General features: G+C 36.4%; 1 protein-coding gene across 1 annotated transcript in view; it reads right to left on the reverse strand.

The window, feature by feature from the left end:
- Positions 1-21,662, reverse strand: part of CSRNP3 (cysteine and serine rich nuclear protein 3) — a 79,987-nt gene extending 58,325 nt beyond the window's left edge. The window contains exons 1-2 of the mRNA XM_054381279.1: positions 21,595-21,662; positions 9,921-10,084 (exon numbers count right to left, since the gene is read on the reverse strand). Of these exons, the coding sequence (XP_054237254.1) occupies positions 9,921-10,068 (148 nt within the window). The 5' untranslated portion in view covers positions 10,069-10,084; positions 21,595-21,662. The remainder of the gene's footprint in view (positions 1-9,920; positions 10,085-21,594) is intronic.
- Positions 21,663-23,032: the final 1,370 nt, after the last annotated feature.

Here is a 23,032-nt window from a genome sequence, read left to right on the forward strand (position 1 = left end):
CTGCTATGATCTTGAGCATCAGCAGTGCAACACTTGCCATTGCACCAATACTCAATATTTTTTAGGATCAAATTAATTTGAGAAAGTAAAGGTTTTGATCATAATATGTGAAATTTAAGTGATAATTACAGTCTGCATCATAAAGGCAAAGTAAATAAACTCCCCAAAACAGTGAGTACTGGCTGCAGTACACAAGTAAGTAATACTGCTTGCCAATACTACTGCTGCTGTTTGCATGCATCACAGTGTAGGCAGATGGACGCTGTGCATAGAATTTGAGCTATTTGGAGCAAGAAAGAAGGTATGAATCAATGTTTTATTTTTTGAGGAAAGCAAACGAATCCATTAGTAACTAACCTAATAACACATGACTGAAGCGATGGAACACAGTGTGCCACACAGTATAGATCAAACTGAGCAGGCTGTATGAATTTCAGAGCTATAAACAAGGCTACAAAAGATACATGGGTAGAGAAGAGGAAGTAAGGAATACAGCAGAAATCAAGAGGTAGTTCCATTATCATCTGCAAGGACACAAATGATCTTGTATATGTCAACAGTGAAGAAGGACTGCAAAATATGGGTAGTTACACATCTGTGAAGTCCCACCTCAGCCTCCGGCATTCCCACCAAATGTCGCAAGTGACTCTGAGGCCGATAAGCTTTCAGTAATCAGCAAGTGGTCCATAAAGTTTTGTGGGAAAATACATTTGGTTCTTAACAAGTCTGTGTTTTAGCTTTTCTCTGTTTTACATTTCTGTGAAACTAAAGGTTCCTTCATGCTACAAAGTACAACAAATAATTCAAAGTAGAAGAGGGTTTGGGTTTTTTTCATATAAATACTAGCAAAGCCACCCAAATAATAAATGTACATCCTTCCTCTGAGAATTTCTTTTAACAGGTTTGGGGGTTTTTTTGAGAAAATTCTCACTTCCTTAATGGCAACAACAAGCTAAATTTACTTAAGCCAAAATGCATTTTTTGATGCTTACTCAAAGTCCAATAGTTTCAGTAACTTTATTCACACAGTAGCCTATTGACTTGTACTACTAGTCAAATGGATAGATTCACAAGAATAAGCCTTTCCACTGCAAGCCCTTATAGACCATTCACTGGGAGCTAGATAAATAATAATTATAATGTACGTTGTAATTAATTAGTGTTATCTTCTTCTTAACAACACACAATTAAATATGACAGCAAAGGCAACAATTTCCAATAATTTTAAACAGTAGCGTAACAATGAAATAGTATCTTTGGTCTAAGACTTTTGTATCCATTCCACACTAATCACTCGAAACTAAGAATGCTAGTTGAATAAACAATGTGTAAAAGATGAAAAACATCAATAGAAATCAATAGGTGTGCTTCCTTTAAGAAAAAAAAAATAAAAATCACACAAACTTTATCACTTTTTGGTAAAATGTAGGTCACCTACAGTTTCCATAGTAACCACTGCTGAACTATAGCTCTACAGATGACCACTGCTTATGTCTGCTTTCTTTGCTAGCAGGTGTACAAATACAGTCATGCCTCAGTTAAAATAAAAGCTAAAGGAGTGCTTAGAATCACCGTTAGTTTACTTCTAAACATAACTTCTGCTTTAACATTTTCAAAAGTATCCCCTAATATCCATGTGTATATAAATTACTCTGTTAACCAATTGGAAACAGGCAAAAATGAGCTTTCAGTATTAAAAATCTGCTCTGTCTGCATCTCAAGCCTAGTGTCTCCAAAACAGAGACAATCAACTTTATAAATTTTATTTGCAACTTCTTATACAAAGCAACCTACTAAACATCAAGCAATACAGAAGTTCAGGAAGCACTGTCTTTAATAAGCACACAGCAAGTTCAGAGATGGTATATTCAGTACATTCACTGCAAATCAGAGTTAATGGGCTGGTTTATTATTATTTTGCACACAAGCACACAGTGAAACCCAGTCATGTAACAAGGCTGGAGCCATGGATAATAACAGTTAAAGCCTCACTTGGGAGGAAGTGGTATAGTCCTCAGCCAGTCTGATGGTGAAAATCCCTTTCTCACCACTATTACTCTGGGGCATACATAGCTGGCGATGAATTCATTAAAACACAAAAGACTCCATGGTACAGAAAAGCTCTAATTGGCTTTAATAGTGAACTGGGAAATAACAGAACAAGTCAATGTCCTTGACAAATGCTGTTTTTCTCCTTTAGAACTATGTCATTTAAGTATTATTTGAGTTCAAATTAAATCAGCTGCTTACATATTTTTTTACAAGTAGTATAAAAACTCTGAAACATAAGCTTTGAGGTATGGATGCTAACTCCTATGTCTTACTGCTATTAGTACCACAAGTACATTGCACAAGTAGGATAGCATTAGTATTCACTTGCACCATCAAAACACCAAAAATGCTACATATTTAGTGAACAGAAAAATGATAACCAATACTGTTGAATAGCATCAATGAAGAATCATGTCCCCTCGCTTGCTTTAAATGCTTGCAAGCTCAAAACCACTGGTAGATGACCACAAGATACCACTGCAAGATTGCTGGGAAGCAAAAAGGACAAGCTGTCATGGAATGGAGAAAGTTTGAGAAAGCTGTCTCATTTCGATCAGAACTTTAGCAAAAAAAAAAAAAACAAAACAAAACAAAAAAAAACAAAAAAAAACAACACCAAACCCAAACCCAAAATCCTCAAACAATCCATGTAACCAGTTTTACTCCACGGAATTGGCAAATTTCAAAGAAATAATAATTTCTATATATTCCCATAACTGGAGCTTCTGAAAATGTCACTATGGTATTTGGGGGGAGTGGGGTGTGTTAATACTCTGTTTCTTTATAAACCTTTAAGGATCAGAATCTTTGATACAGTTTTCACTTGGTGCATATACCAGTGGACTGCCATGAGCATCATGACATTACGGCAAACAGCAAAACTGTAATACATGTGGGAGATGAGACTGGTCTGCAGAGAAAGAAGAAAGCAGAAAGCCAACGCATCCACCAGCAGACTGAGTAATATTTTTTTCTATAATGTTTCAATCAAAGCTCTTTAATTTTTTTGCTCACAGGCAAGTAATTTTCATGGATCCATTCCTCCCCACAGTTCTACATTTACTCTAAATGCTTTCTGTCTTTTAAGACTGTAAATTATCTGAGGAAGCCTGTCTATATTTTATGTATGCAGACACAGGCCTTCATCTTAAGCAGGTCCAAGTCTAAACCAAATAGGGTCAAAAAGCCCTACCACAACACAAATGACATAATAAAAATCAGAATATAAAAATCTTGATTGCTGAAGTCAGATAATACTGAATATGATACAGTTGCATCTCTCTTGTACGCATTAGAACAGTTTCATCATGAAGCACCAAGAGAAGATAAAACTAAGTTTGTTTGCTTGTTAGCTCTGCTTTACAAGTACAACTGCTTAAAAAAAAAAAAAAAAAACTTAATCAAACACACAAAACTAAACCAAAAGAAATCAAAGCCACGCAGAATGCTGTTCCCAGCTCACTGCTGGAGACTTTTACATTGTTGTCACACAAACACAGATTTGGAAGTTATATCAACTGGGAAAAAAATTTTGAGCAGGAATAAGCCACTGGATGGAAGGAACTTCTAAAACAAGACCCTCTCACTACAAAAAAGAGATTGCATCTTATGTCTTTGTCCTTCTGACATTAACTATCCTCAGTCACACCTACTGGTAAATCAATTGCTTGCAAGAGTGAAGAACAGCAGAGCAGCATTCAGCAAGAAAAAACCACACTACCCAATGGCTCATGTACCAAGGGGTATTACACACTGAAATTAATTATAAAGTTTACAGTAATGGACAATAAGACTATAATTTGCTAAAAGCACTCATTGTAACTTGGTTTTAAATTTCAAAATGTCTTTAAAGTCATCTTTAGAGACTGGTAGTAAAAACTGTAAACCAGGGAAAAATGAAGAATATGTATGAAACACATGAAACAACATGGCACTAGGTAAGAAGAGAGGATATTGTAATAGTCTTTCTGAAGATTCCTTTGCTTTGTAAGAGCACATAAAGCAATTCAAAGAAAGCTGCTGAAGGTCCATTGGGACTGTCACTAGGAATAAAAGCTAGTGTTGGGATACAGCTGTCTTGCAAAGGCAAGCACAAAGAAAATTTTTCAGAAAGTAATGAATCTATTAAGTTATAAACTGGTAACAGAAAAAATAATTTTTCTCTGTCATTTTATTCATCAGTGATTTCCTTACAGAAGTTAATGTAATGGTATCAGGCTGTCCACACCTTTCAATGGTATCCAGCTGTTGTCATAATGCTGCTTCATATCTGAAGAGCAGGATGGCTACTCTTAGTGCCCAAAACATCTTAAGGTTTTAACTCTTAGAAACACATTTTAAAATTCTGATATTGTTTGCCAAAGACCATGGAACAAGTCTTCACTAAAATAAAGCCTTTCTATATCCCAACCTTATGGTTTCTTCAGAAAAGAATGTGTAGGACTAGTTCAAACCCAAACAGTAAGTTAGCTGAAAAGGAACTTTTGAAAGGATCGTGGGCTTAGGAACATTTATGTTTGTCAGCAAAGGCATGGTCATCATGATTGTGTGTTTCATCATGTACATGTCATAGATGAGAAATGTCTATGTCTATAAATTAGACTTTAGAATTATCAAAATTATTTTGCACAGTGTAATAGCATCTAGAGGCATCAACTGTTAAAAAAAGTCTAAAACTAGTGACTAAGATTCAATCTCATATACTACTCCAATTGCAAATCTAGTTTTTATTCTGCATCACAAATCAAGGACAAAATTTAACCATGATGTTTCATTTTTAGCAAATCTCATAGACAAGAGCAAATTAGAAAATATCATTTCATACATGATGTTAGCATCATTCTGCACTAGGGGTCCCCAACTTGTCTGCAAGAGGTGGTTCCAGACCCACAGACAGTACATTCTCAAGAATATGGACCAGGATTTACACAAGTTCTCGCTGCAAGGTGCTTGTCTATTGACTAATAACCACAAAAAGGTCCTAAAGTGCTTCATTTCCCAGCAATTTTCTAATGCGTTTTTGAAATACGTTCCACACACATCAATGTAGTGAGAGGACTGAGTCACTTTCACTGACTAAGAATTTGCAAACTGCTGGAGCATTGAATTCCTTTGATCTTGATAAACTGGCTCATTCTTACTCTGTTCATTAGCCCTCCCTCTTTTCCCAGTTATGAGCCAGCCAATCTGTAGCCTTTTCTGCAAACTGACATATTTACCAAGTAAAATCTGTTACCACTGCTTTCTTGCTCTAACTGAAAAAACACCCTGTTGCTTGTCAGGCTCCTTGTCTCAGAGAACCTCCTCTCTACATGGCATAGCTGTTTTCCCTCTTTATTAGCTCCTCTACTTCCCCAGTAACCACTAGTTGCTCACCAATGCACTCCATGCTTTTATAATCCAGCAAGTCATGTTCTTGCTCCTCTCTCTCTCCTTTATTTTATCCTTCCACCTATTGAAACTCCACCATTAGTTCCCAAGTACCATCTTGCAGATGACACACAAAAATTGCCAAGCAATCTCAGGTAAAAACCACAGTGTGGGTTTGAGCTGTGTCTTGATTAGTACATTTCTTTAAGGGTTAACTTTGGAATGTAAGTATCTACATGACCTGAAAAGTAAGAATGTCTTAAATTGTAAGTAGAAATTATCATTAATTTTCCAGAGTTATTTGGCAACTGTAATAGGGCTATTTTCTCATCTGTTATATCTGAAAAATTAGTGTATGCAGAGTCTGCCACAAACAGGTATCCACATTTAGGCAGCAATTCAATTACAGTGCTGATTAGAAAAAAAGCATATTGATGTTTTCACTCTAGTCCTTTGATGGAAAAATACTGTACAGCCCAAAAAAAAATCTTTTAACACTTTATTCTTTACCAATTAAAAATCACAGTTGTCATAGAAACTGCAAAAACTGAAGGCAGTCATGACATAACAAGATAATGGAAAATGTCTGCTGGCTCAGGTTTTCATGCTGGAAATGCTTCCGTGAATTTAACTAGGGAGTCAAGAAGTTCCCCAAATCTAACAAAGAATCTTATAAGAACAGGTATGATTATTGTTTTCAATAATCCTGTCACTGTCTGAGAAGTAACAGTATTTATTACTCCTGCTCTACATGCTGGGTACATTAACAGCAGACAGGCTCATCCCAGAACATTCAGTACAAGCCTCCACTTAAGGGTACTGAATTTCTTTGATCACAAGTTTGAGACACCCTGGTGGGACTTTTGGTCAGCATTCCTGAGGTCCCACATTTGGCATTTTAAACTAGGACAAATCACTTTAAAAAAATACATTGCCACTAGTTTCTGTCTCTTATATATGTTGTTCAGAAAAAGACTTCCAACATGCAGACCTGGACCCTGACTCAAGGTGGTCCAGCTCCATGGATATTATTTCAGGTTATCTTCCTAAGACATGAAACTTACTAAAATAAAATTCCACTCTTGAATAATAGAGGCCACAAGAGCCTTTCACTCTCTATCTCTCAGAATTGAATCACAGACCAACTCCACACAGCAGAGTTCTTCCTGCCTCTTATAGGAACCACTTGACACTTCATAATCACTAACTTGACAGGACTGATGCACTGCAACCATTTGCCCTTTAAACAGAAACCATTCCACTGAAAATAAAGCAACCACAATACACAGGAATACTGTAGGACTGGCCTCACTGCAGGTGAGCAGGCAAGTAGCTTAACCATGAATAACACAACAGCAGTAACGTGAATGTGGAAATACATCTTTGAAAAAAAAAATCTCAGAAGCTTTGAATAGAGTTTTATGGAGAAATTTAAGGGACTTTTTCTGCTGGTTTTCTTAAGATGTATTTTCATTCTGTAGCTTTTATTTGTTCTTTCAAATAACTAGGTACATGCATTATGAATAGCAAGCAAACAGGTCCTGGTGTTCCCTGTGCTTTCCTAATATTATCTTAAATATAAAAATCTGTTTTATCATGATTACATCTAGCAGTTTCCAGACCTGTTAAACAATTTCACTGACCTCCTTCCACCCTGCTTAAGAACTATATTTAATGGCAGAGGTGAGCATAAATGAGATAAACTTTCCATTTGCACCGAAGATGAAGTTTGAGCCAGCACAAATTCACCTGCAACCTCCCTAACCAAGAGTTTAGAAAAAGGGTCTGATTTAAAGCAAAGTGAAATCCTGATTTCAATAAAATGACTAACAATCCACCAGAGAAACAGTAAACTTTCTTCAAGGAATAAAGAAACAACAACAAATCACAGCTCCATAACAAGAATGGCATTAATTAATTGTTTCCTACATATATCATGTTTCCTAAATATATCTTCCTAGAAAACAAGCACCTGATTCACACAAATCCCTAAACCTTACGAGGAGGGAGACAGATACATTTCTTCAGTAGACTGGGGCCCTAGTCAACAATATGTATAAAACCCTAGGGCTTCTCACTCTTCAGTTCTGTGGCATTCTGTCAGACACTTTACACTTAAAACATCACTTAGCATTTCTGTATGTCATACCACAGTTACTGCTCTTGTTCATATATAGGTACAAAAACACAGAGAAATTATTTTCCACAGTAAATATACATACAGTTATGCTTTTTTTCAAGCTATAAATATATGCACATGTGTAAACATGCACACAGACCCCTATCTCTAGTTACTGAAAAAGGCACATTCGTTTCCATTGAAGCAACTGAGGAAATGAAAAGCAATATAACGCTACTTGAATCATTGAACTGATTTGGATATGCCTAACAGTTATTTTAGAATAAAACATGCTACCACAGGAAAAGAAATATAAAGATTACTGTAAAATGTTGAGTATTAATTACTAACAACAGTTTTAATCTATATGCAGATTATAAAATACTGTTATAATATTGCATTCCACTATCTACTATGTGCTGAGAGGGATTACTGGAGCTCATGGCATAACAGAGGATTTTTTAGACTGCTGTTGTGCATCTCAGCAGTTCCTTGGAGAAGCAATGAATCTGCACATGTATTGATAAAAGAAGAGCAGAGTGGCTTTGGGCACGCAGTATGAGTCCAGAGTTCAGAGAACGTGTACAGAATAAACACATCACTGCATAAAGTGGGCTGAGGAGGAAAGAATTTCACACCAGTCACAGACGAGGCTAGAGCAAACACCTCTTACATATTCTAAGAGCTTGCTGTTATGCATATAACATAGGCTAGTGAGGACAGGGCTGCCTGCAGCAGCAAGGCATGCTCTGTTGTTTTGCCTTGTATTAAAACTTTATGCAACCCAATTCTGCAACTTGCTCAAATAACCTTTATTTGAAAATATTCTTACGGATTTTCATTGTACACCTAGAGATTTTGGACTGCTAATAGATTTGCCATTTGGGTTTTGAAGAAGCTGATGACTAATAGAACTTATCAACAACAGATGACAATAATCTGAAAATTACTACCACCAGAATCTGATTGAAAAGAAATGAGTTCTGATACAAAATACACAATTCCAGATCCCCCGAAAAACCATTGGTAAGGAGTCATCTGTTGCAGTAATCACTCCAATAAGATCATTCTCCCCAGAAACATATGAAAGAACATTTCCAGAAAAAACAACAGATGCTAGTAAAATTGAGAAAATTGAAAGATTTTCATTGAGGTATAAAGCAGGAAAATACTCAAAAGTTCTTCAGCTAATTTTTATGAAATATTATATTTTCTTAGGCTATAGGTCTGTTTCTTCACTACCTTGTATAAACACTACTATAAAAAACAGTGCAGATATGGCTTCTGTTTTGATACTGCTAAATTGTACAAGATTCAACTATGGAGAGCCAAGCTCCTTAAAGTCAATCTTTCTTGTTTATTTACGCCTTACAAAAACACTTGAACTAGTTTATTTAGTGATGAGATGTTTTGAGGTGTTGGGGTTTTTTTCCTCAAAAATCTTACAAAATACTTACTTAGGAAGCTGCATTATAAAAGTACTGTCGTTTCCTACAGAAACATGAGCAAATAGTTTTTGGCTTTGTCAAGAATGAAACAATGAAAAAAAATAAAACAAAAAATTTTAAAACCTACAACAAGCAAACAAACAAAAACAAAACAGAAACCAAACAAACTCCCTCCAACCGACAAAAGCACATTAAATTGGAAAACAAATGAAAGCTAAGCAAAATAAATGTATCTGCATCATGCCGTAGAGAGTAGACAAAAGCACTAGCAGACTGCCAAGCGGAAGAAATTCCAGCCTGAAAATCCCACTGCTAAATTTGGAGACTTCAAGTTCCAAGAGCAAACAGCTAGAGCCTCAAACACAATCAACAAAGAGTAATAATGAACTGGGGAGAGGGAGGCAGTTGAACACCTAACAACTACCTGTGCCTCAAATCACCTCAGTCTTTGTTTTTCCCACTAGCACTCTAAATTGAGCTTCTTGCCTACAGTAAAACCTGAAGTTTTCAAAACCACTCAGTACTGGCTGCCATCTGCACTCACCAGAGGTGAGGCAGCAAAACTGAAAGTATCAAATCAGAACACAGGATGCACACACACATTTGGCAGCAGAAAGCAGCAAACAGATTCCAAAGCTAGCAGAGACTTGAGCCAGTAAGTTGATAAAGCAAAAGACAGTTCCCTACAGGCTTAATAGAAAAGGCAAGGTCAGCTATCAGACCAGGCTTGCACAAATGACTACCACCAGAGAAAACAGTCCCTTTTCAAAAAGCCAATTCTTCACATTGTCAACGTTTAAATACAATAAAAGAGAAAAATGCTTCAAAATAAAAGTAGATAGCCTACACTGTATTTCTTCCAAGTATGGTGAACCATGCTCAGCTTGTCTAAAAAATTATCATGATGCCTTACACGCCACTTTAGTACTTACGAGTGAAATGGTTAGATGTAGATGGATGGACATTACTTCCACTGTCAGCACTTTCACTGCTAGAAACATCATCATCTGATTCCCACACACAGGAACAAGGTGAGCTGCCATCAACTTCTTCAAACTTCCTCTTTAAAATTCCACTCATTGCTGCAATGCCGTCACATGCACCTGTAACAGGAACAGAGGCAATGAAGCATTGAAACACCTGAAAAACCTCATTCAGATGCTACTACTTGTAGCTAAATGGCTCCTTACCAAGATTTTTAAACAACTTTTCCAGGAAGGAGACAAAAATCCTGACCATCAGTATACTCATTATCTCACTGACTTTCTTCCAGGCAGACTTTTTTCTTAAGACAGAAGGTAAATGGTATCTGAATTCCACCAGCACAGATCATTCTATAATCAATCTCATGCATTAAAAAATACTTCAGTTATGCAGCAAATCTGGGCCAAGCATGAAGTATATCTAATTCACATGTAATACATTTCAGCAGAAATGTACAATAGCTAAAAATGTACTTGGTACCGAGCAACATGACAAAAATCAGTGTTTACTAATAAATACAGTTCAGAAAGAAAAAGTTCTCTCCTTTGATTCAAAGTTCTCATTTATGTAATAGTCAGTACTATCAAATGCCCACATTCTCAATTAGATTTGAGAGCATGAAATACTTTGCATCTTTTCAGGCCAGGCTCTGCACACAATTCTGGCTCATTCTGTCATTTTAATTTATGCAGAAGTTTCTTGCAGAGCTTTTGTGAAATTCAGATACGAGTACTGGCACACATGTAGACTATTTATATTCACACAAGTATAGTATCAAGGAACTGAATCTATCCTTAGGAACTTGGCTACCTAATAACACTGCTCAACAAAGCCAGAGTCGTGTTGAACATTCCTTACTGTTTCCCTTTCATATGTATCAGCTGATCTTCTTATTCCACTTATGAAATACCAAACAGAAAAAAGATAAAAATATTTTTAAAGTAATTCCTAGGTCATTTTAACGCATCTGACAGGCCCAAACATTTTTTCCCTCTATCTTGATTTAAAAAAAGATCTTGAAATTTAGTGTCATCACCATTACTGATTACATCCTACTGAAGACTGGAAATTAATTCTAAGACCTTAATTTAAAAGTTACAGATAATATCTACTCTCTGACTACACTAATCAGTGGAACACTGCTGTAAATAGCTGGGGGGGAAAAGGCTGCTGTTTGATGCTTTCAAGCATATAGTATAAAAAATTCTCATTCTTTCCAGTGCCAGTTGCCTTGAACCTGTTAAGCTGCCAATTCAATTCATTTTGTAACAAAGTTGAATTCCTCCAGTAAGTTTCATTCTACCTTTATAGATGTGTCTAATTTCAGTATAGGTGTGGAATCACAACACTAAGAACAGATGCTCCATTAAATGATCTTCAGCACCAAACTTGTTTGAATGTGGAGCACACGAAAAATTAAATAATGAATATATTAGGTTTAAATACTGTCAATCACCCAGACAGCTTTAAATGCATATGCCTGTCATGATGTTCTCAGATTATTTTACTATATATGAACAAAAATGTTTTCCTGAAAGGGATTTCTTCTGGCTTAAGACATGACTTAAAGCTTAGTTCTCAACCTTTGCCCTTTTGTCCAAAAATCAATTATTATAAACTACAAAGAAAGTGTTATGTTTTTATTCTGAGGGCAAAGAAGGAGCATTTAACATCACTTTGCAATAATCTTTCCAAAAATGTAAGAATATATGAAACTGATAAGCATCAAACTTTAATAAGTGAGTGAGAGAAAAAAACAACAAAACACACACTGAAAACTAACAGTAATAGAGAGAGGGCAGAACCCCTCTCAAAAAAACAGGTTCAGAAACAACTCCCCTGAACTGTAGCCCACATCCTCACTGTATCTATCTCTTGCCAACCACCTTTTCCATTGCCTCCTGCAGTGCTTACAGCACTGAAATTGTGAAATCACCATTATTTCCATGGCAACAGCCTGCAATATCAAAACCACAGGATTATAGCCTGACTGCAGAAAAAGGGTAAAGAAGCAGCTGGAGTGTGAGAAAGAAAATGCTTACACTCAAACCTCTCAGTCATAGAGAGTGATAAATGGGCTGATAAACAGTTTATATAAAAGTGAGACTTAGGTCAAATCTGCATTCAAGTCCACTGAAATTGTGGATCATGAATTTCCAGGTCCAAAAAACCTCAGTCATAACTGCATTGTAAGGCAAACCTAATAGCTGCAATCATCACCACTGTGCAGACTATCAGAGAGCAAGAACTAATTTCACAGACTGAGATGATTGCCAGGCAAAAACCCTTTTGGCAGATGTTGTCCTCTCCAAGTAGACTACACAGCTACTGAATGACTAACATTCATCTTGCACATCAGTAAAGCTGTTGTGGATAGTGAGAGCCTCAATAACCAGAACTGTTTTCATCTCACAGCAGAAACAAATGTTTTTCTACACCAGAGGTTTAAAATTGGCTTGCATTCAGTATAGCCTACATTTGCACCCGGTGTCACAACCTCATAGTAGCAAAGCTGTAACGAACCATAACAAACAATTCTCAGGATTCCTGGAAGTGGCATACAGGTTAGTTCTACAAACAGCTAGCCACATGAGATTGTTTGGGAACACTAGAACATGAGTATCACCACATCACATAAAGAAGGCATAGCTATCCATTGTATATATTTAGTATCACTGTTGTCCAATTTTTGTTCTCAATCTCTTCCAGGAAGATTATCAAGACAGTTGTTTGACAAAATGGTCATGATAAAATTTAGGCATCCCAGTCTCTCTGCTCTCAAGTCTCCATTGGAAAATGCTATGCATGGTTAAGGAGGCAATTCCATTACTCAAGAACTTCACTATCACAGAGATAGATTAAAGACTACCTAAAACTGTACACACTATGTACCAACAAGAGTTTTTTTTATAATAACATCTGTATGAACAGCTGCTGCTCCATAAGCCAATATTCTTCAGGAAGAGGCACATCTGCACAGTAGCATGAGGCATGTACTGATACTTAACCCATGCCTCATTTACACAGGCCTCCTGTAGTACCTAAGCAAGATCCACATCTCGAGAAGCTATAAGCATGGTGACACACAGCCCAGTACTGTTTATGGAAGAATTATTTTGCACTCCCTGTTGATGATGTGATATATCCCAGTGGAAGACAGAGACCAACAGGAATGACCAACAGCCAAACCTCTAACAGCAATGAGGCCATGAAGTGTGTGATACATCTAAAGGTTCTCTAAGTCCAGAACCAGGGAGCCAGGACAGAGAACTCAAAATACTGTTCTTTTTCCTCCACCATAGCTATGACTGAATTAATAATTTCAGATTCTGTGGAATCAAATTTAAGCAACTACAGTCACAAAGAAATCTAAATCCAACCTCATCTGAAGTGTCAACTCTCTGAGCTTAGGGGACAAGGCATGAAAGCCTTAGGCAAGTCCTATTTTCAATACCTGAATGCAAGGCAAAACTGTAAATAAACCCTGTAATTGGTAACAGGAATCATAACTATGCAGTGGTATAATTTTGCTAACACAGAAGTCACTTATGGTATACAAAACAGTTTATCATATAGGATGGGAATAATCTCAAACACACAGAAGTACTAAAGCAATATGTATATTCTGAAGAAAAATGAGCAAATGAGCATATCTGTGCATAGAATTCAGTACATGAAAGCCCACAGCTGAGTATAGCAAACAAGCAACATCACATGACTAAGAAAAACAAATGCACAGAGTGGTAAGTCAATATTCTTAGACTTCCAGCAAAACACCAATCTTCAGAGGCAAACACTGTAAAACAACCACCAGCTAAGGCTGAAGACCTGCTACATCAGATTTGTCAGTTATGTGGTAAAAGGAGAAAGTTAGCTTGAAAAGTTCAATTAGAAACAGATTTTTCTGGATAATTATTAAAAAGCTGTCTCGTAGCTAAGCTTTATTCAGAGCAGCATCCTGCTGATTCACACAACTGAGTAACAAACCAGGCACTGGAAGCTTTCCTGTATGTTGATGTATCCTTTACAATAAAAAATCCTCACCCAGCGATGCACTGCTGTGCTACTCACTGTGCTAACCTGGCATTAATCCACAGCAAAGCAAAACCAAGTTGAAACAGAGAGAACAGTATTAAAGCAAGGAAAATCAGCTATGCACATTGGTGTGAGGTCTATGTCAAACACCAATTGCCTGTCCAGTTGAGGATTCTTCAATTTGACACAGCAGAGGCATGTATGACGGGTGAGGGCTGTGAGATCTCTTTCTTAAACAGCATCCCCTCCATTTTTTCCTCCTTTCTATCCTAGTTTTCCTCCACCCTGAAGGAACTACTCCTACAAAGATATTATTTAAGCAGTCCTCTAGATATTATTTAAGCAGTCCTCTAGCTGCAGGTACTCTGACTGATGAAGCAAGTCCTCAAAACTCCATGGCAACAGGCTTTGCCTTCCTATGATGCCAGATAATTGGCAGGCAAGATACATTAAAAAAGTTCAGAAGTAACATGCTATTACTGGAAGAAAAAAAATCCCAAATCCCATGTAAATGTGGGGGATATATTTAAAACAGCCACATTACTACTTGGAACCTACAAAGTAAAATAATGTAAAAGCCAGGCTGGATTGATTTTCTTAGGTACCTGAAAAGATTGGGAATTTTAGAAAACCATGGTAACAATCTCATTGCAGCAGTCCTTTTAGAAACCAGGTATCTCCAAATCCCAGTGAAAAGCCCCAAAGGAGTAGTGTTAGAATTACTGAGTGAATAGAGGGAGGGGTGACAGTGCATTCATTACTTGTGCTCCCAAAAGAAGGTTCTTCTTAGAATGTTATCACTATAACATACACTGCCAAACTTGCTCTACAAAACTTAATTTTAAATTGCCACATCCTCAGTGCTTTACTGACACCCATGGATAGCAAAAAACAAGCCAAAAAAATAATCTGCAAGAGGCACTATGGGGAGAGAGAGAAAAGCACTTCTCTGAACTTGCACTTCAGCTATTGCTTTGAAAGGTGCTACAAGATACTAATAAAACAGATGACAAGCTGCAATATGGAAATAAAAAACTGACAAAAATCTTTGTGCAGTGATGAAGATTAATCCAAAGACATTTTAATTCTAGCCAAAGTCTTCAAATAAATGCCTGGTTTGCAAAATTCAGCAGTACCATATACAGCTCATACAACAACATGTGAGAAATTGAACAAGTATGGAACATACCTGTTAAGACATAAACATCAAGTTTGTACCATATGCAGTAAGCATAACAAACTAGATATGAAATAATAAAATAGGACTCTGCCTTAAATTATATATCCTTGTGATTTTCAGAAAAACTTTACTATAAAAGTCAATTACTGACTAAAGCTCAGGAAGAAAACGAAAACAAAAACATGATAAAAAGTCCAGGAACACACTGGCAATTGGAGGGGTGGGGGAGGGGGAATCAATTAATTGCCTTTTTTGCATTCATTTATGAAACCTTACTTTGTACTAATTCCTTCTTGAGAACCACATAACATGATAAAATCTACTCAGATAAAACTTTAGATCTGAAAACAAAGACAACAACAACAAACAGAACCCAAACTAATAAAAAAACAACCAAACAAACAAAAAAACCAAACCAAAAATAAAAGCAAGCATCAGGCAAAGGCTTGACCAATGAGTCCCACTGCATTTTGCCTTGTCTCAGATGTATCAGCTGAAAGTACAGAAAAAGTAGACAAATATGTAGTAACAGTACAGATTTGCTTCCAAACAAAACACAATTCTATGCAAATGACTGCAAACTGAGCAGGAGGATGCAGAAAACAGATGTTACACATAAAACATTACTGCAGAGTACTCATCACAAACAACTTCCACCCACTGGCCAGTCAGCATGTACTATGACATGCTAGGGAGACTTGGCAAATAATTTCACAGCTAAATTGTGAATATTGATGTTCACAAGCAGAGATGTTTGGGTTATTTGTTGTGATTAATATTCTTTTTGAATTTAGGTCTTTTTCTTAGCAAATACAGCTTTATTTTTTTAAAAACAGTTTTCTTACCTGCTGAACAAATGTCAGCAGCAGAGATAGTCATGAGCTAATCAAATGGTGTTTGCTTAGTTCCACATATTGCACTCAATTATTTTGCTCTTTGTGTAACTGGCAGTTTTAAATGGGGGGAAGAGTTAAAACTAGCACTGTCTACAGTGACAACATCACTCACAAAAAATATTATTTGCTTATGAAAATGACTATTCATGCAAAGGACTGCATTAATGCAGACAAAAATCCATTTGCATGAATGCTTGCAAACAGTGAACAACAGAGGTACATGAACATGAATCAAACAGCTGTTCAGAATTCAAATTAATGTTTGTAGTACATGTTTTGCTGTATTTGGCAGCTCTAATCACAAGCACCAGTTGCCAGAGGTAAACTCCAATAGCTTCAGTGCTACAATCTCCAAAAATTAAAAACACATAGCAAGGTAATTCAACCTAAGGGACTGGTCTGTATAGGCACAGGAAATACCACCACTATAACCTTACTGAAAAATCTGTGCTTACAGCAGTGCTCTAGATGTTAACTAGAAAAAGTCTTTCTCTGCTTGTTTGCCTCAGTCTAGCTAAATCCATAGTACTAAGTAAATCCTGCAGCATGAGGCTGTGCAATTCAACCTGGGGAATCTGTTCTGGCACTGCAAACCCAATCCTGCCAAGTCAGCTCTTTGCAGGGTTTCTACAACATCATTTTGCAGCACTCCTGATTTCACACTTGAGTACTAATCCACTAATCTTTGAGACTGCCTACGCATTGTTGCACACTCTAACACACACCAACTAGCTCTGCTGGTAGTGAATTTAGAGCACAGAAAGGATGTTGGCATATGCTCACCTCCTGTCTCTAAACACAGTATAGATGCAATGGTGGTAGGTCTGCTTTGCTTAGTCCTCCAGAAGCATCTCAGAAGGTCCTATGTTCATCAAGCACGTAAATATCCCCCTCTCCATCATCCAAATATAAAACTCTCACACACAGCAGCAGTGAAATGGACTTCAGATACCTGAGTTCAATTCTCAGCCACATCAACTGATGTCAACAGTTAAGTGAAACATTTGTTTATTTTGGCCAAGAGAAGGAAATTCTAGGCTAAGTCTCCTAAGGCTCTCTCAGCACGCTCCCCAGAGAGCAAAATGAGCGGAGTAAGAAGCAGTAATAATTCAAGCGAGCATCCAGGATCCATTCCTCCAATGATGAAGGTGCAAGTTGGTAGGAGGGGATTAAGAGGCAGTCAGAGAGAGGGCTTTCCTGTTCAGATTTGCCCACACAAGCTCTTTAGTTTGAGTTTGTGTTTCATTTACAACAATTTTCTAATTAAAAATTACTGTACAGCAGAACTGCTTGAAGCATAGCTCTGGCCAGGAGACGTCACAACTCTTCATAAAATTGAAACGAGAAAACAGAAAAACTACTGACTTACAGACACACACCCTTTTAGAGAGGAGTGAGCACACAGGTGATTGTGAGAACTGGTCTGTCCATGGTACAGGAGACCACACACTATTAAGACATCTGTATTGCACCTCTATACAAAAGGACAGAAAACAATTGGCTTGAGTAGCCCCTCCCCAGCAACTGGAGTGATGTTCTGAAACTGGCAGTAGTGTTTCAGAATGCTTTGGCAAAGCAACTTTGCATTATGCTGCTTTCAGCTACAAGTATGGCTCTGTAGTGGATATTGGAAATGCTATCAACTTGCAGAGTACTGGAAATAAGTGGTCTTTAATATAAATTTTGCTCAGATTAGCCCATGGAAGAATACTAACTGATGCACTGAGACATGTCTTCATACTGTGTCAGTACTGATCTTGCACACTATTCTTTCATGAACATCAATCTTGTGCACTGCCTGCAGAGGAACCACACAACATGGTAGGTTATCTTGTATCTCTCAGTATCCTTATGTCAGAATATAGATTAGTCAGGATTGATATATGTCAAGAGGGCGTTCACACCTCTACAACCCTGACACATGCCACTTAGCTCCTAATTTAATACACAGGTTGACTGTTCATTCACCATTGCTATAAAAGCCATCAGAGACACTATGAACTCAAGAGCTCTCCCTTTTTGCCCCATCATCTCTGCATCTTGACACAGGGTTATCCATTCTCCGTCTCTTCATGCATGAATAAATAATGCTGAAAATTGTTGGATAAATCTACCCTGGCAGAAACCTCAGCTCATCTGCCTGCAACTTATTTAAAACCAAAACCAAAACACACACCAAAAAAAAACCCCAAACAAACAACAACCCCCCCCCCACAAACACATACAACCAAAAAGCCCCAAACCCCTAAAAAGCAGTACTTAATGTGTATTATCATCATTATCTTCAACAACCTAAACATAACAACATGCAATGTCCAACAAACTTTCTCATTACTGTTTTCAGCAGATCCAGAAATCAAAGGATTCATGTCAAATTGGTACAACTTGGCTGCTGCTGTAATATACACAGATGCTACTTCTAGCAACCGATTTCCTCGTCCTTACTTCCTCAAATAATGTTTAGATTTACTTACTATCTCCACAGAATCTTAAAATTACTATAGAAAAGGTTTTAAAATTAAAGCAACATGAGTTTACTTATCTTAATACAAAACAATCTTCTCAATAAGGCCTGCTATGATTATGCTTTATTATCCTCATAGAAAATTTTATATAATCCATTTAATAATTTGCCTTATTAATATGCTAATAGTCTCTTAAAGAATGAGACATACAAGCTCTTTTCCTCTAAATCATTTTAATTAATCAAACCCAAGTACTGAACTTTTTCTTTACATGACCTTTGCTACTTGCATTGACAGTCAAAAATGGATTTTAGTATTACTTTGCAGGATTATTTATATGTGTAACAACACCATGTAATCTTTTAATGTTGCCTTTAAGACATTGCAGAACAGGAAAAATGCCTCATTCAATAATGGAAAATTAATTGTCAATTTTTAACTATGCTATAACAAATCACATACATACTAACTAAAGAATAAAGAGGTATATTTAGCCTGCTATGCAGCACTGAGCAATTGTTTGTCATTTGTTCTGTTTGCCAGATATAAGCAGGAAGTCATCCACTGGAAATGAAACAAAGATCAAAAAAGTAGAACTAGAAGTGGTATATTTCATATATACTGCATACCAGCTAGCAACAAAAGAAACTGTGATATTTAGAAAAAATAAATGATAAAAAATGGATTAAAAAAAAAAAAAAGTACGGGATACAATTTCTTAATTGATAAGAATTAAAGGATGACATTAGTAATGTTAAGTAGTGTAATGCTATTTCTTGCCTATAACAAGTTATGCTAAGTAATTTAGGTTTTGGCTTTATACAGTAATTTAATATTTGACTTAAAATGATTTGTGTGATATTTCAATCACTTACACATACAACCAACAAGGAAGCATTCACTAAAGATTTTCCAATAAATAAAAGAGAAATAAATACTTTTGATTTTGTTAACTTATGCTTATCGTAGGGTCTAAGCATGCTCTTCCTACCATAGGCTTCCCTGGGAATAAGCCTGTAACCTCAAATATTACACAATGCATACCCATACCACCACCATCAACTTCTACCTTTTTTTTTACAACTTTCTACCTGCTTCAAACTCCTTGTCTAGCCTGCACCCCAAACACATGCTCCCTTCTCAGTAAAGTCTCCAGCCAAGGCTAATAATCGTACCTCATTTACACCAAGCTAGAGAATGCTGGCAGCAGCTGATAGGGAATACTGGACAGAAAATGCAGATCTGTAGGTCATTGAGAATACCTGAATCATTAGGGAACTTTAAAACTAGTGACAACGTGGTAGTTTTATTCAGCATCTTTCATGCTGTCATTATTAAGCAGCAGATATTTTTAGCCACCAAAAGCCAAATCCATCTGCAGTAGCAGTGTTTCCAAGGAGACAGAATAATTTAAATACATGTGGAACTAGATCTCTGTTTTCATCAACTCCTCTGTGTTCCTGGAGCTGCTTTGAGTCAGATTACTCATTTGAAGAGGGAAAAGTGTTTGGAATACATAGATTTGAGAATGTAATTTAACAGTTGTTGCTTATGCTTTCAGACAGGTATCCATTCTCTATAAATAACAAATATTAGGATACAACTCATCTATTTTTCTTATTTACCAAGTGTTCACATTCAGGTAAAAAAACCAAAAATACAGTTCATCAGTCTTCTAAAATAATTTTGTGAATTGCTAACACTTGATATAAGTTAACTTCATTGATTGATTTTTTAGCAAACATTGCTCCATTCACCGAGAAAAGGACACGACTCCAGATGCTTGCAGCTGGTAAGGTATTACAAATAAGTGGACAGAGGACAAAGCTTCTTCCAGTCCTCTTCAGTACTCGGTAAGAGGTCTATGTCTTTGCCCAATTTTTTTTTATCATTTTGTCCAATTTTACCGTAATTTTGAGTCTACTCTAAGGGAATTCACTCAGTGAATACTACAAAAATGGGATGTATGCATGTACTCATTTTTATATTGGAAATCTATTAACACTGAATTCCACTGTTTTAGTTTTATAAATATATTTTATCACTTATTTTAAATTCTCTGAAACCAATGACCATAACAATTTATTTATTTCAATAATGATTTCTGCTTCAAAGCAGCAAAACAGGGTCCTGTAGTACAACAATTATTTTCTACATGTAGAAATAGAAATAAGACAATAGAGAGCTGACATGTTGAAATCTTTGCCCCACTGAGGCCAATATCAAAAACTCTTATTTTTTTTCAGTGAGGCCAGGACTTCTTCCTATAGTCCTGCATCCTCAAATAACGTGGCTTAATAAACAGACCCATTTTCTGTACAAAGTAAGTTATTTTCTACTTGTGATCTACAGCATCTGAAGTAACAGCTGCTGCTAACATGTAAACTCAGCAGAAGAGGATTCATACAAGCTATTTCAATGTTTATTAAAACTAATACATAACTGCTGCAGGTACTACAAGATGTATTGGTCTTGTACACATAAATGAATTATATGCATCATGTTTTTTCTTTATGACAAATATAATTATATGACTGATTCATAAACCACATTCATTCCAGACCTAAACATAATGCACAAATACACAAAACCCCTTTAAGAGTTGCTCTCAGGAGCCGTTTTTACTGTACGTTCAACAGTAAATAAAGCACATACAGTTTTAGGAGCAGTTCATTTGTAAGTACTTTTACTATCCAAAATTAAAGAAAATATTTTTAGATCTTCCAGCACTCCTGCTTATAGTATACCCTGTATTTCCAACAGGGAGTATTTCAATCACACAGAAGACCTCTCTTCCTACAGCTTACAGAACAACTTCAGCATCAAAGAGATGCAGTGCCTATACTGTCACATAAGAAAGTTGAAAGCATCGCTGTCTATGGGTCTCACATGGGTTGAAACCTCCTAGGCAGAATAATAATCTGAAATGCTGCTTCAAAGTCATTAAGGAGGAACAAATGAGATTCTTGCATATGCATTTTTTTTAATACACAAGAAATATTGTGGCAAGGATCAGGAACAGCTATTCAAAATAGGGATTTTTTTCACCCTTACCTGTAAATCGGGTTTCTGTGTTTCAGCTCCGTCAGTGCAGTCTGAAAGGTTCACTCCTCCTCTTTCTGTCCATCACTCAGCAGTCCTCCAATAACTGAAGTCATCCTGGCATCCTCTGGAACATGCTCCCTGCCTTATTTCTCACTCCCCACCCCCATCTACATGCTACCAAAATGGGAAAACAGCAAGAAATAAACAAAACAAAAAAGCACATCTGAAGCTTGGCTTTAATGAACTCCTGAGCAATCAGTGAGGACACTCTGTACCGGAAGGTAATGGCAAAATTTAAAGACAAGGAAAAAAAAAGTCTATTAATAACCTTCAGCTCCACTAGTGAATAGCAATTCTCCCTTTCAGCTCTTTTTTATAAGGAACAAGCAAGCAAAGAGCTGTAGGAACACAGCTATTGCCTGCATACATTCTTTGAGACTGACTCAGCTATCTGCATCTTCAGGAAAGGAAATTCTGTGATTATCAATATAAAAATGGTGCTTTTCAATAAAGTAAGAATCTAAAAATCTCAATGCAAAATACAGTAAGTGAGAGATGGATGCCAGTAATTTCCTACTAAACACATTTTCTTTCTGTTTGAGGCAGTATTTATAAAATATCTGAGAGTAATTACTAGATACTTTTTCTTGAAGTTCTGCCTATGTAAAGCTCTACCTGTATAAGCATTGCATGTGCATTTATTTTACTGCATTTTTAATATAGCAGCCAAAATCCAATGTGCTGCATGAACTTTGTCCACACAAAATTTTATACTTAAATAACAATCCAAATGCACAGATTTACTAGATGAATAATTTTCAGCTCATGTGCCTTAAATATACTACTAAGTCTATTTGTAGCCTCTTAAATCTATTTGAAAAAAGTGTTTCCCAAGATCAGGGAATCTTTATTTTCTACATACCCGTACAAATCAGGTATCAGCTCATCAGATTTATGTTACGATAGTTTAATTAAAATAAAAAAAAATCAAGAATGAGTCTTCAGTTTTAGCTAAGGGAATGTTTATTGCCACATCAAAGCATTTGTACTCCAAGATTTCCCCTTGGAAGGAAAATGTTAAGCAGCAGGAGCTGACAAATACCTTTCTGCTTACAAATTTCAATCTTTTCTATGGCTTTACAATAAAATTAACTGAGAATTCCTTTAAATAAGAGCATCTATCCTCTTCAGTGAATTATTGATCTTTAACCACAGCATGACTATACCAATTATCATACTTAGACTACAAAGAAATAGCTGGTTTAGCTTCTGAAAAAAATAGCTGTCAGTCTTATCATAATGAACTGCCAGTGAATCCTAAGCATTACATTCAGGTTCTGTCTTAACAAGTAAAGAAGGTGTCTTTTTAATCAAATTACTTCAGTTTAACATAAAACCTCTTCCTGGATTCCTAGAAAAATGGAAATATATTCCTGCAA

The sequence above is a fragment of the Indicator indicator genome, chromosome 5, assembly GCF_027791375.1.
Source record: "Indicator indicator isolate 239-I01 chromosome 5, UM_Iind_1.1, whole genome shotgun sequence".
Lineage (NCBI taxonomy): Eukaryota > Metazoa > Chordata > Aves > Piciformes > Indicatoridae > Indicator > Indicator indicator.